This window comes from Excalfactoria chinensis, chromosome 3 (genome assembly GCF_039878825.1).
Source record: "Excalfactoria chinensis isolate bCotChi1 chromosome 3, bCotChi1.hap2, whole genome shotgun sequence".
Taxonomy (NCBI): Eukaryota; Metazoa; Chordata; class Aves; order Galliformes; family Phasianidae; genus Excalfactoria; species Excalfactoria chinensis.
In genome coordinates, this window is record NC_092827.1 from 81,479,594 (window position 1) to 81,492,732 (window position 13,139).

Genomic DNA, 13,139 nt, shown 5'->3' on the forward strand with positions numbered 1-13,139 from the left:
CACAGCAGAGCTCAGCGCTGCCCTCCTCCCCCTGTGAGGGGTTGCAGCCGCCATGAGCCTCCCCTCAGCTCCTCTAGGCTGAATCTGGCTGCTCCTCGTACACCTTGTTTTCTAGGTACTTCACTGCCTTTGCGACACTCTTTAAGACAAGCCCTTAATGTCCTTCTTACACTGTATCACCCAAACTCACACCCGGTGCTGGAGGTGAGGCAGTGCAGAGTAGGACAGCCCCTCCCCTTGCATGGCAGCAAGGCCTCTCTGCTCTCCAGGGTGTCAACAGCTGCCCCTAGTTTAGAGTTGTCTGCAAATGTACTTGGTATACCTTCAATCTAAGTCATCATGACAAAAACACTAAAGAGAACTGGCCCCCAGATGGCTGTTATTTTCTAGTTTAATATTTTACTTCAGCCTTAGGCACTCTTGTTAATAAACTCAGCTGCTGTGTAACTGTGGAATGACCTCATCTTAGGAAAGGGAGGTAGAAGGAAGGTAAACCTGAGCAGACAAGCCACAAGAGTGAGCAGTCAGGGAAGTGACCCACAATCCAGAAGAGCAGCTGGAGCTGGCCTTCTGTATTTGAGTAGCTGCTTTGTGTCTTGAGGGAGCTGAGGTAGAAAAACCAAGGTTAAACAATCTCTTACCTACTGTTTCAGTTGAAACCAGTAAATAGGCCTTATGCATAATGATTAACTCAGAATTCATCCCAACTCCTTCATCCTTCCCCATACGTTTATGTAGCAAGAGACAGGCCTTAAGTAATGCTTAATCTCTAAAAACAATTTTCTCTGTTTTGACCTCCATAATCATGCAGTTTCAGTTCCAGAAGTCTTAACGTGTATGTTCCCTTGTCTTGATTCACTTCCTGCTTTTTACATGACTCTTCTAAAGCACTTGCTATCCTCTATAGAAACCATGGTATTGTTCATGAAAATCCAGAAACTCCTTTATTTAGTGTTGTATGGTAGCATGTCTTCATGATGACTTTCTAAACATATTTTGTCCATAAATTTCATTTCCACTAGGCATTTCTGGTATCTTGCTATATGAAGCCAATGCTCGATCTACAATTGGCAGATGAAAGGGGTAAAAACCCTGCCAAAGAAAAGAACGAATGTGGGAATGACTCCTGGAACTGTGATCTAGTTACACATAACTGCAACAGCAGGAGTGTAACGCTAAAGACCAAAGTATTTTTATAGTTATTTGCTCTATGGCAAAATCTGGAAAACACTGCAGTACAAATCTGAGCTGAGAGCAAAGTAAAGGGTTTGCAATTAATAAGCTCTGCTGAAGCCCAATCTGGAAATGAATTTAGAGTTTTCAGTACTTTAAAGTTTCATCTTTATTTTATTTCCTTTACTGCCCTAAGAAACTGTAAAATAATAACTTCTTTTTAATTCCTTATCACTGAATTACTTATCACCTTAGTTAATTTTAACTCTAATGTCTAATGGATCTCACTAAAGCTGTATGGGCTGTTAAATCTTTACCTAAAGGTTTAACAGATTCATTCCTTTATGCAAGGATGGTTTTCTTCCTTCAGGACCTAACGCATAATACATATAATAATCCAAGAAATAATTTCAGCTCTCAATACTTACCAGAATTCCTTTGTAGATAAATCTATATTTTAAATTTAAGTATGTATTTAAAAATTGACAAGGAAATAATAATTTTGTGGGCTGCTTTGTTTTAGAAACGAGTAGTTTGCTTACTAGTACCGCCACACAAAAATGGAAAAGGCAAACTTACAAATTTATATTGTATTCCAAGTGCATTTTTATACCAGTGTGTTTTATATAGTTACTAATGACTGACCTTTCAGTCACTGTAGATCACTGATTCACTGACTGTCCCCATACAGTTGTTACTGAGTGCTAGCTCAAAGCAAGCACAGAATGCTCTTTAGTTAGTAATGGAAGGTGGAGTCTCATGTTAGCACATGGAAGGAGACTGTCTTTACAACCTAGGTTCTGCAAACCTTAAGTATGGCGACTTTTTCAACATCAGTCTCAGAGGCCACTCCTTGTTTCATGGCTTATATGGTATCATTGCTGCTGAAGATTAGAAAGTATGAAAGGTCTAATTCCTGCCTGAGCATTAGTCATGTATTGGGTAGCATGGTGTGAATTGTTTTGATGTGCGATTCAAGGTTAATGCTGAGATGTGAATTGCTCATGAGGCTCAGGCTGGGTGAGGGAGGCAGAATAGATTAACTATCTGCCTGAAATATTTAGTTTTGCTGATTTACACTGTGTGGTGTCTTCTAAGTAGGTCTGGGGCTAGAGTAGCTTGTAGCAAGCTCCCCAGAGACTTGCAGTGCTCTGCAAGTTAAGCTGTTGAAGTGTGCTTAGTGTTGTATGGACAGGCTGTGATTCTGAGTGTATGTATGTCATGAAAATTACGCAGCATTTCTGTTATGTGACTATCTATGGAATTAGGGATGACAGGGTGCTGCACTGCATCCTTATCTTCATATTGGAGAGAGAGAGGGAAGGCTGGACTATTAGATGGATGAAGAATTGAATGGATGCTTGTAGTCCGAGGGTTGTTGTCAATGGCTCTGTGCCCAGGAGGCGGCTGGTCACGAGTGGTGTTCCTCGGGTCTGCTTTGGAACCGATGCTCATCAGCATCTTTATCAATGGCATACAGTGGGATTGAGTGTACCCTCAATACGTTTGCTGATGGCACCCAGCTGAGCAGTGCAGTTGGCACAATAGAAGGGAGGGACACTATTCAGACAGGCCTGTGAATTGAGAACACACGAGAATCTAATGAGGTTTAACAAGGCCAAGTACAAAGTGTTGGTTGCACTTGGGTTGAGGCAATCCCAGCTATGAGTACAGACTAGGAGAAGAACTCTTTGAGAGATGGGGATCCTCAGCAGCCTGATTTAATGATTGGCAACCCTACCCAAGGCAAGGGTGTTGGAATTAGACGGTCTTTAAGGCCCATTCCAACATAAACCATTCTATGACTTTACAATAGTCAGTAATTGCTGCAATTGGAAGTTGCTGCCAGACAAATGGAAACGATAGCATGGACTGCTTCTGGGTGTCTGATTTAGGAATATATTGCAGTAGCAAGAGGTTAACCCTAAAAGACAATGCAGTGTTGGGAGCTGCTGCTAACTCTGCCTCTGTAATTTTCAATAGAAAGCACTGAGCCATAAAACGGTGGTAGAATCCTGCAGATTTAGCTTGTAGCAGGATTTTGAGAGCTTTCAAAAGGAATGGATTTATCAAGTCAGCCTGCCAACTTGGCCTTCTACTCTTTAATACTCTGTTCTTTTTGCATTCTGTATCTCCCATCTATTCTATTTCATTTCTTCAGATAATCCCTACCTTCCACTGAGAGCAAACAGCTGAAAGCCACCTCTTTCTCAATCCTTATCTGTATATATATGAAATCTTAAACTGTCATAAAACAAAGGAGTTTTTCAAACAGGAGATACTGATATTCATTATTATGAAATTGCTGCAATCTTAAGTAATTAAGTGTTTAATCATCCTTGATTATCAGCATGAACAGACGTGGAAATTGTGAAATGTATGTAGTTCAATGGTTCACGTTTGACTACCTGTTCTATGGCTGGACCTAAATTATCTATTAGGGTATTCTGATGCTGATCTATTTCAGAACCTGCAGAAGTGTTTCTTTGCATGGGGACTATAAGATTGGGAATTAAAACTGTGTCATTTTTATATCCTTGACCTTACACAACACTGAGGCTTGCAGCTGGAAAGTGAAACCAGGAAGTACTCCCAAGTCCTATAATGCAGGTACAGTGTTTTACCTTTGGTGCATGAGAACATTGTAATGTATAGATACAAATGAAAAACAACAAGTACACCTTTCACGAAGTATTATTCTGAGTCAATGTATATACATTATAGATATGGCACTTTACATGTCACGTATGTCTCCAAGCACAACAATTCAAGCTGTCTTTCTGTGTTATTCCTGTGTTTTGAGTTGAGTCATTCTTGTATCTGGGTTATATTATTTACTTCTGTATTAAGGAAGGAATTAGGTAGGTAATCTTTTTTAACAAAACTATACTAAACAGTTCCTTTCCAATTGAGATTTTTCCAAAAGGCTGGAGCTGAGAGGGATTATTCAGAAACTGTTCAGGTCAAGATGAATATTTGCCATGTAGGATAGCTGTATAAAAAGGCTAGAAGTGTACCAGGAGAATACCTTTCTGATCTGTAATAGTTACATGATGCGTTCACCAGTTTTTAAAGGAGAAATAATTACTTAAATTAAACAATGTTTTGGTGTGTTGTTTTTTTGGTTTTTTTTTTGTCCCATGGTGCTGGTACTGCAAATATGAAGTGGAAATGGAAAATATTAAATATTCTATTTGACATTTTTCAATAAAATAAAGTCCTGTTCAAAGTGAAGGTTATACATTTCCTATCATTTTTTAAAACGTAGATGAAGAGTTGAAGACAGTTTGTTCCCTGAGAAAATACCTGGAAAATGACTAAAATACATATAGACATGTTCCTAAGGCCACCTTTCCATAACACTATTGACAGACAGATTTCTGTCATCGAGAGGTACAAGCCACCCCTAGGAAAACAGAGCTCTTAACTTGGCTCATCTTCATCATTCCAGTTCAGGCCAGGGCTTTAATTAGAGGGTTTCTCTTGCTGTGTACCGCTGAAGTAAATGTAAACCTGCCTGCCTTTCTTTTGCTTATATACCTGCTTATGTGGTACCTCTTTACATCAGAAAGTTTACTATTGGTGTAGAAACCACGTAACAGAGGCATATTATAACAACGTGTAACACTTTCATAACAAAGTTGGGCATTTGGTTGGTCTGTTGGTGGTGAGAAGTGGCTGACTTCCCATTTCCTTGAGCTTCTGTCCACTCTGAGGCGTCAGTAATGCTGGTGCAGAGAGGTGATGGGCAGCTCCTTTTTGCTGATGAAAGTTGTTAATATAGCTGGCAATCAGTAGAGTGATCTCAAGAATCTATAACAGGAACATACAAATCTCTTTGAAAAATACAGTGATGTGTTTTGACTGCTGAAAAAATAGCTAACTTTCTAGCTGGTGACAATCACCATCAGCTGGAAAAGTACTTCATCAATCATCAAAGCTAATGACGAGGAGCTTTCTTCTATCGCAGCTTGCCAAAAACATAACACTATTCTCATCACACTGAAGACTGTCTTCTTCAGTCTTAAATGATTCAAGCAGATCACTTACTCAGCTGAGGGGTCTTGAAGTCCAGTAGACGATGCTCTTACAAAAAGCTTTCATGATGTGTTCCCTCAGTTTTCCTAGAAAGTATCTAGAACTCAAGGACTGAAGATACAGAGTAGGCTAAAGAAATGAAGGCTTCTGGAAGTCTTCACTATATTTTTCCTTCACAGTCTACCCAACCTTGCCTTTAAGGACACAGTCTGAGAGAAACTTGTACATAATGTTTTACTATGCCTATTTCTATGAAGAGTCCTGATTTTACCCAAATTTCTTTGTGAAATTCATATCTGGAACAGTCTGTGAAATAGAATAATGGCAAAAGACTCAGGTTTTTTGTTTGTTTGTTGTAATACAGTCAGTCTTACCAGTGACTGAGAGAATCTGGATTGAAAAAGTTGGAAGAGTTCCTGTACTGAAGTCAAAAATATGCTAGGATTTTAAACAAGTGTCAGATCTTTCAGATGTTGTATTCTGCAATTCCACTCCAGAATGGAAATACAGCTTCTTAAATATGATCTGTGGTGCTGATCAACCAGTCAGATTACTTTTGAGGTACTGCATATACTTATTGCCCTTAGTAGCTTTCTGTGTTCTTAACGTGACAGATCTGGAATGATATCTAAAAGGACATGAACACACATCAGTACTGTCACTGTTGCTTCTTATATTAATTGTTTCTCCCTCTAAAAGTCAATCTGAGAACACTAGGAATAAAGAAAGTGTTTCATCTTTTACATCTGTTAAGGATTACCCACTTTAGACAGAGTAGAAAAGTGGCAGATGGTGGAAAGCTATACCAGGTAATGTACCAACCTTGGGCTTTGTCATGGCGAAAAGCAGTTTTTCAGTTGCTTTGTCCTTTGTCTGAGCATCATTAACAACCAACATAAAGTCGTCTTGATAGCCTCCAAAAGTCATCAGACTCTTGTATGTATATGTCACTGTTAATCGCTTAAAAAAGAAACCCCAAAGCTATAAGCAGGTCAATGCAAGAGCACCACATCATGACAAATATATCTCTTAAAAGCATAATTATATGTGGATTTTTCAAAATGTTGTCGTTTGCCTCTTATGAATCCAAATTCTATTCCAAATTAACTAGATCAAAGTAAGCAGCTTTTAACTCAAGTTTGTAATTCAATTGACATAACTCTTGACTAACTTAGGGAAAAGTTATCCATAGGAAATCCATTTGAAAATGAAATAGCATCTAAGTAGGTTAAATTATAGGATATTTGACATCTAATGTTACTAACTCCAGGATTTCTCATTGTGCAATGATGCAGTTTACAGAAACACAAATTCATGTAACTTCTGTTTTCTTCTTTTTCCCACATCTCTGATGGCACATCAGTGATCCACAAAGCTTTTCCTCTTTGTAGAGCCTGCTGGAGCTCTTACTGTTCAGTGTTCAGCACCACACAAGCGGCCTTTGAGTCTACAATTAGCGTTTGGTTTAACATTAAGACTCCTATTAGTGTGCTTCAGGTATTCAAAAAATTAAATGTAAGACAATGCCTATAAAATAACTGACATCTTCATTACGAAAAAGAATTTCTGATACCCTTAATACTTCGTGCAGAAAGTCAGGATACTGACTGGAAACCGAGCATTTCTTTAATGGAGGCCAGGGACTGCCTACATTGTAAACTGGCGGTGTTCTGCAGGAATCCTGCATGTAGGACTGTGAGTAGATAATCTAGTGTTTATAGAGTGTTCTTTAGTCTAATGAAGCACTCATTCTCTCTATACAGCTACTGTATAGTTTTGCTTTCTTTGCCATCTCATCTTCTGTTCTACTATTTGTTTTAACTGCAAAGAAACGTAATGAAAAGGCCCATATCAATACAATTAGGAATCTGGGATTTAAATTTTCTGATATTTAATATTAGTACTTGCTAATAGTGACGTGCTGTTCTGTTTCTTTGCTGGATGTAAATTAAAGCAGGGATATTCTCAGGTGCTGCCTTTTTAATGCTGATTACCAGGAGTTGTTTTCTATGAAAACTTTTATCACAAATCAAAGAAAAAATCAGAGCCTAAAATGGCATAATTAAATAACACTGGGTTATATCAGCTACTATTAAATGAAAATAATACAATGAAAATAACAATCTTTTTAAGTAACAGCACTTTGCAGAGTGTATGTGTTATGAATAATAATGGAAAATGAAGTCTTAAGAAAATGAAAATTAATGTTATTGTAAGAACTGTAACTGTAGATGTCCTGACATCTGAATGATTAAAATATTAACATTTCATTAAATGATATAAAAAAACTCTATCTGATAAACAAAAATAAATTCTATGCAAAGAAATCATTATTGATTTCTATTATTAGTGGGACTTTAATGATAACTTTAAAGTGTTTTGAAAGGAACGAATTTCTGCTTTAAGAGAAAGTCTAGATAACGGCATGGAAGACTAATGCCATCTTTTGTGTACTGTTCTGCTGAATCTCCCTATCTGCTCAGTACTTAAGAAAAAGTCCCTTACCATAGTGCCGTAATCTAGGATGCTTATGCCATCTTCGTGTACAGCAAACCATATGAAGGACCTCTCAAGTGAGGATGTTGCTAGAGGCTGTAAAAAGAAATGCTCTTAAATACTACTTCAAATTGAGATACTGTGTAAATCACTATTAATTATCAGCTAACACAGAGCTCCCTTCACCCACAGATCTAACTGAGGTTTAACTGGGAGGTAACAATAAAGACATGCTGTAGGCCAATGGAAGAGCTAAGAACTCAGCCTAACACTTGTGAAGCTTCCCTCAGTGCTTAGTCTAGTAAAATGTACAAGTAGCCCTTGAATTTAGCACAGCTGTTCTCTGAACAAAGAATTAAGGTTTAAGAGGGAGGTCAGCACAGAAGGGAGTACTCTAAATACCCTTAATAACATCCACATTTCTCCCTAATTCTGCTTTCATAACCTGTTAATGACAGCTTTTAAATATTCTAATAGTTATCAGGCAAAAAAGTTATGAAGCAAAAACTCCTTCTCCAGCTAAGACATGAGAAAAGATACAACCCCGACTAATAACCTAAAACAAGCAGTTAGTGTACTGGGAAGGAATTATGTTTTACTGAGTGCTATGATTATTTAATTTCACCATAACAAATGAGTGATTTGAGAAGAGAATAAAGCAGCACACATATCACACTCATTTCCAACACGAGAGTTTCTAAAGAAACTCTGCAAATCATACTAAAATAGCGTCACTCAGATCCCATGAAGTTTCTTACTTTTGCTGCAAACAACTTAGCACCAAAGAAAGGCCATTTTCTGGCTACGGTGAGATAAATGCGCACGCAGTCTGCAGCACTGTGCCCCCGGAGAGCCATCCATCTTGTAGACAATCGCTGACAAAGCTGTCTGTTGGAATGAAATATGTAATTTAGTTATTGAAAGGATTTTAAATGCTTACCCTTACAAGTTTAATGAGCAAAAAAAATCCATTTGTTAAAATGGTAATTTAAGTTAATGCAACGACTATCACTTATACAGTATTAAATCCGAAACATGGTGTAATGTTTTTATACATGTGAAAATAATGAAGTTGCTTTTCATTTCTGCAGCACTGCGATTAAATATTGACATAGCAGTGGAAGCATAAGGGAAAAAAAAGCATAGCACAGATTTTTAATATGTCTCTACAGGTAATCAATCCACCTTTATCAGTACTCAACAGCAGTGCCAGTTGTCACTCCAAAAATCCATCCCGCTTAGCACCTATCTTTACCTGTGGCTAGCACAGATGTGGAAGATGATGCAGCTTAATGTTACTTTTTTTTTCAGTGTATCTGAGTTTTCAGTGTATCTGAGGGTGCTTCTGATGCATGATGCATTCACTCTGGCTTTTTTCTTTTGTAGCTCCAAGGTGAGCTGATTCTATAAAATGCTCCGATAGAAAACTTGTTCTCGAAAAGCACCCTGGCATACCTTTCCAACACACCGACTTTTGGGAACAACTCACCCTGCAGCCACAAGATTATTAGATCCAGCCCACTAAAAGGGAAGGAGAACGCATAGTAGAGGGGAGATCTTTCACTTGCAGCTTGCTCTCACTGGAAGTCTATGAAGTCAAACTGCACCCTTAGCAAAAGAACACAAGTAAAAGGGCTGGTATAGAGTGACTCTTTCCTGCTATAGGCTTCTACTTTCTGGCGATCTGTAGTTTAGTAACTACTTGAACAACTGAACAGACGTAGCCTCCACAAGTCAGTGTGATCTAATGCTTTTTACACTTTGTTCTTTGAAATTAATTGTGTACCTTTCTATTTTTCAACTGTGAACTTTTGAATGTCCCTGTTGAATTCTTGGTATGCAATAATATTGCTTTGTGTATATGATAATAGCTTTAAACTTTTTCAACCCTGCGGCAAAGAATGTGGAAAACATTTCTGTAGTGTATACTGGACTTCAAAATTGCAAGACATCAACTTTGGATAATTAATGATTTTGTTCTGCTATTCTTTATTTTAATAGGTGTTGAGTGAAATAACTTGCAAATTATTCATTTAAAATTAGGTGATACATTGCTAGCAAGTTGGCTAAGTTACCGTATTGCAGTCTGACTGGCTGCAAGAGATTGCACATTGGAATAGCAAACACTCTGATATAGCCCTCATGTCATTTACTTTCAGTAGTTCTTTAGTTCATGCTCAGGCTTAAATTAGAATTGCCGAATAAGAGAAATAAGAATTTCAAAATCTCTGGCTTTTGTAACACTGTGTAGTAATCTGTTTGTTCTAAAGCTTTTACTTGAATGCAGACTTAATGGTAGTACTCTGTAGATCTGTAATGCACCAAGGAAATGGGTTCTTGGATTCAGTAAGAATGTGAGTTTCAAACACAGGTCTAGGAAAACAGAGCATAACTGGAAATTAGACCTTACGACAATTAAAAAGCTCCTCATTTTGGTGCTAAATTTTCAGTGAATCTGATAACAAAACACTTCTCACCTTAACTGTTCTTCTGAACAGCCAAGCCTGTATCTCTTAGGGTAGAATCTCTCCAAAACTTGTTTTAATGTTTGATTGGACTTGGACTGGGATGTGACCTGCCCAGCTGGCGTTGAGAAAGGCCTTTCAAAATCTCCAATCTCTACCTAAGAAAAAGATCACGAAGGAAAGAAAAAATTGTTCTTGCAGATTAACTTTGCAGCTGGGTGTTTACTATCAGCTAGCTTTTCCTGTCTTAGCAAGTAAAAAATGAAAATGTTTGTCAGTAATCGCCTGGTGCTTTATTTGCTGATACGGAAACCAAGCAAGTCATTTTATTTTTGATTATCTGATATTTGCCATGCAAAAAAGATCAATGTCAAATACTAAATACACAGATGTAGAGTATAATACCATCTAGTTCTTCTCTGAGATTGCCACATCTTCAGCTACGCAAACCAGTTTAGATTTGAGTAACACCAACACCGTAGCTTTCTCAGTAATCTTCCCTTGAGTGCTTAATCCTTTTTATAAAGTAGAATAGACTGTAGCAAGATCCCGTCTAACAAAGGACCAGTAGGCTTTCACTAAGCTGTTGTTCTCTGCTATATTAACTTGCTGAAATTGTTTAAAGAGTAGCGAATGAAGAAATGCTATGTCATTGTGTGATATTCAATCAAAGAGGGCCTTACTGTGTAGGAGGTAAAGGAAGTTTTATCCTTACTGGTGCCAACTAGAGCGCATACAGTAGAGCATTTCCTCTCTAGTACAGAAGTTAATATCACACCAAGCTTGCAGCCCACTCTGTTTCTTGCACTATCATGTGTGAAAGGTGAAGGTCACTTGACTGTCAAGCAACTCTGAACCATTCCTTAATTTAAGGCTTCCATCTGTAGAACTGCATGAATGCACAAGGATTACCTGAGCTAGAAGAGCAGACAGTTCCATTGCTAGTTCTTTGTTTACAGGGAAGAGACCGTTGACTATCTGATCATTTGTCTGATAGACCAGCAGCAGCTTCTCCCTGTCTGTCTCCCCATGAACTTGAACTGAAAAATAAAGCCTGCAGAAAAGACAAAATTATTAAATAAAGAAGATAAGGAAATATCTTAGCCCTGCAGAAATGTGAAATGTGAATGTGAAATGTTTACGTCAGGGTCAAAACACATTTATAGAATAACATTCTAAAACTGTGGGCAAATGCTTAGTTTCAGTCTTCAGAATTCAATTTTGCCTTTATCTTTTTAGTAGCTGTGATCACCTGCAATGAGATTAAAACAAAACCCTATATGTTTAAAATTGCCGTAGTTGCGCCCATGTACTATTTTTATTGCAAGCTTTGAGTCAGCCACTATTTTTCAGATGAAGAGATCACATTAATTAAAATATATATATAATAATTCCTGAGACAGGGCAGAGATGTTATATTTGCTACACAAACCTGTTTTTATACGTCAGGCGGACAGTCCTTGTGCCTTCACATTTCCCAGGATGTTGCTCTTTGGAGGCTTGCTCCCATTTTGAAATAATGTCACAGATCTAGAAGGGGGTCAATAAGAAATTGACTTTTATGTGTATTCACCTTTCAGACTACCTGTGAATAAAAACTGTTGTCTTATTTTAGTATCATTTACCTATTTCAGACCAGAAACTCACGTACCTTGAATTTTTAAACTAATTGGCAGGTAACTTTACGAGCTTTTCTTAGTTGGAACATTTCATAATTAGGGCTTTTTGCTTGTTTGCTTATCTGGCAACACCCACGTCAGCTTTGGAAACAAACCATAGCACATGTGTATGGAAAGGCCAGTTAGCTGATTTAGCAGCAGCCAATGAGTGTTTAATTGTACAAAGTGAGTTGTTAAATAATTAATCAAGTGCCTTCAATCTCTGCCTTGCCTTTCTGCTGCAGGAAGCTTTTCAGGTGCTTTCTACTAACTGTTTCTTGTAATGTTTATATGAAGTTTGATATGAAGTGCAAGCAGTGTGGTGCCTGACAGCTAGTGGATGTGGCCAGATGGGGAGGAGGCAGAACGGAGGACCAATGAGTCCTGCTGGACTTCATGGTACCATTCCATCATAGATGAATCTTTCTGGGAGCAGTAATGTGATCAGCTTGTAAAATCGCTTCTATCAAGGAAAAAGTACTTTTTAAAATACATTTTGCTTTGTATTGGCAGTTTTTCTGGCTGGGAAGCAGAGCTGATCGGATGACTCTGCTTATTTGTCATTAGGTCCTGGCTGTACCTTTCCTTTTGTCTTGAAATGCAGCTTGTGAACACTGTACAGAGGGTACAAAAAAACTGCTTGATAGAAGCACAAAAAAATCCATTAATAATTAGCTGCTAAAAGGCTTGAAAAATACGTAATACTTTTCCAATACACAGATGATAGTGCTTAATGCCAATCTTGACAGCAAAGATTGTATTACTAGTAATAGAAGGAACTAAAATCCAGTACAATGATAAGTTTTGGAAATTTCCAAAACTGAAAGCTAATTATTCTCTCTTTAGATAAGGAACCCATTCTTTTTTTCTTTTTTTCTTTTTTTCATAACAACTTCCCAGGATCCCTATCCCAGTCTCAGTGACTTTCTGGACCTCAAACGTTCATCTTTTGGGGGTCTACCAGGTATGGGAACTGGCATCTCTAAGTACATGTTGGATCCCACTGATTTTTGGTTTTAAAGGAAAGTGATTAGTTACAGCTTACTTTCTCTTTCGTAATCCAGCTTTTACTTCCATGATTAATATCAGTCTTTCAGAGAGTGCTTTTAAATACCATTCACTGAATGAATTTCAGTAATTCAAAACGTGCTTTTTCATCTTTCCTTTTACATTATTAGAGGGGGAAGAAAAAAAAAAAAAAAAGACAAGATTCCAGCCTGAAAAACATTCTCCTTCAACACTGTCTGAAGAGAGCTCTGTAAAATGATTTTGCTGTTTAATATGCATAGCTCATTATAGACTTCTGTTT

General features: G+C 37.8%; 1 protein-coding gene across 1 annotated transcript in view; it reads right to left on the reverse strand.

Annotated features, from left to right (window-relative positions):
- Nucleotides 1-3,851: 3,851 nt before the first annotated feature.
- The window catches only part of PLEKHH2 (pleckstrin homology, MyTH4 and FERM domain containing H2), a 48,517-nt gene continuing 39,229 nt past the window's right edge, over nt 3,852-13,139 (reverse strand). Inside the window, exons 24-30 of the mRNA XM_072332244.1 lie at nt 11,605-11,702; nt 11,085-11,226; nt 10,185-10,330; nt 8,466-8,595; nt 7,717-7,803; nt 6,034-6,171; nt 3,852-4,986 (exon numbers count right to left, since the gene is read on the reverse strand). Coding sequence (XP_072188345.1) covers nt 4,804-4,986; nt 6,034-6,171; nt 7,717-7,803; nt 8,466-8,595; nt 10,185-10,330; nt 11,085-11,226; nt 11,605-11,702 — 924 coding nt within the window. The 3' untranslated portion in view covers nt 3,852-4,803. The remainder of the gene's footprint in view (nt 4,987-6,033; nt 6,172-7,716; nt 7,804-8,465; nt 8,596-10,184; nt 10,331-11,084; nt 11,227-11,604; nt 11,703-13,139) is intronic.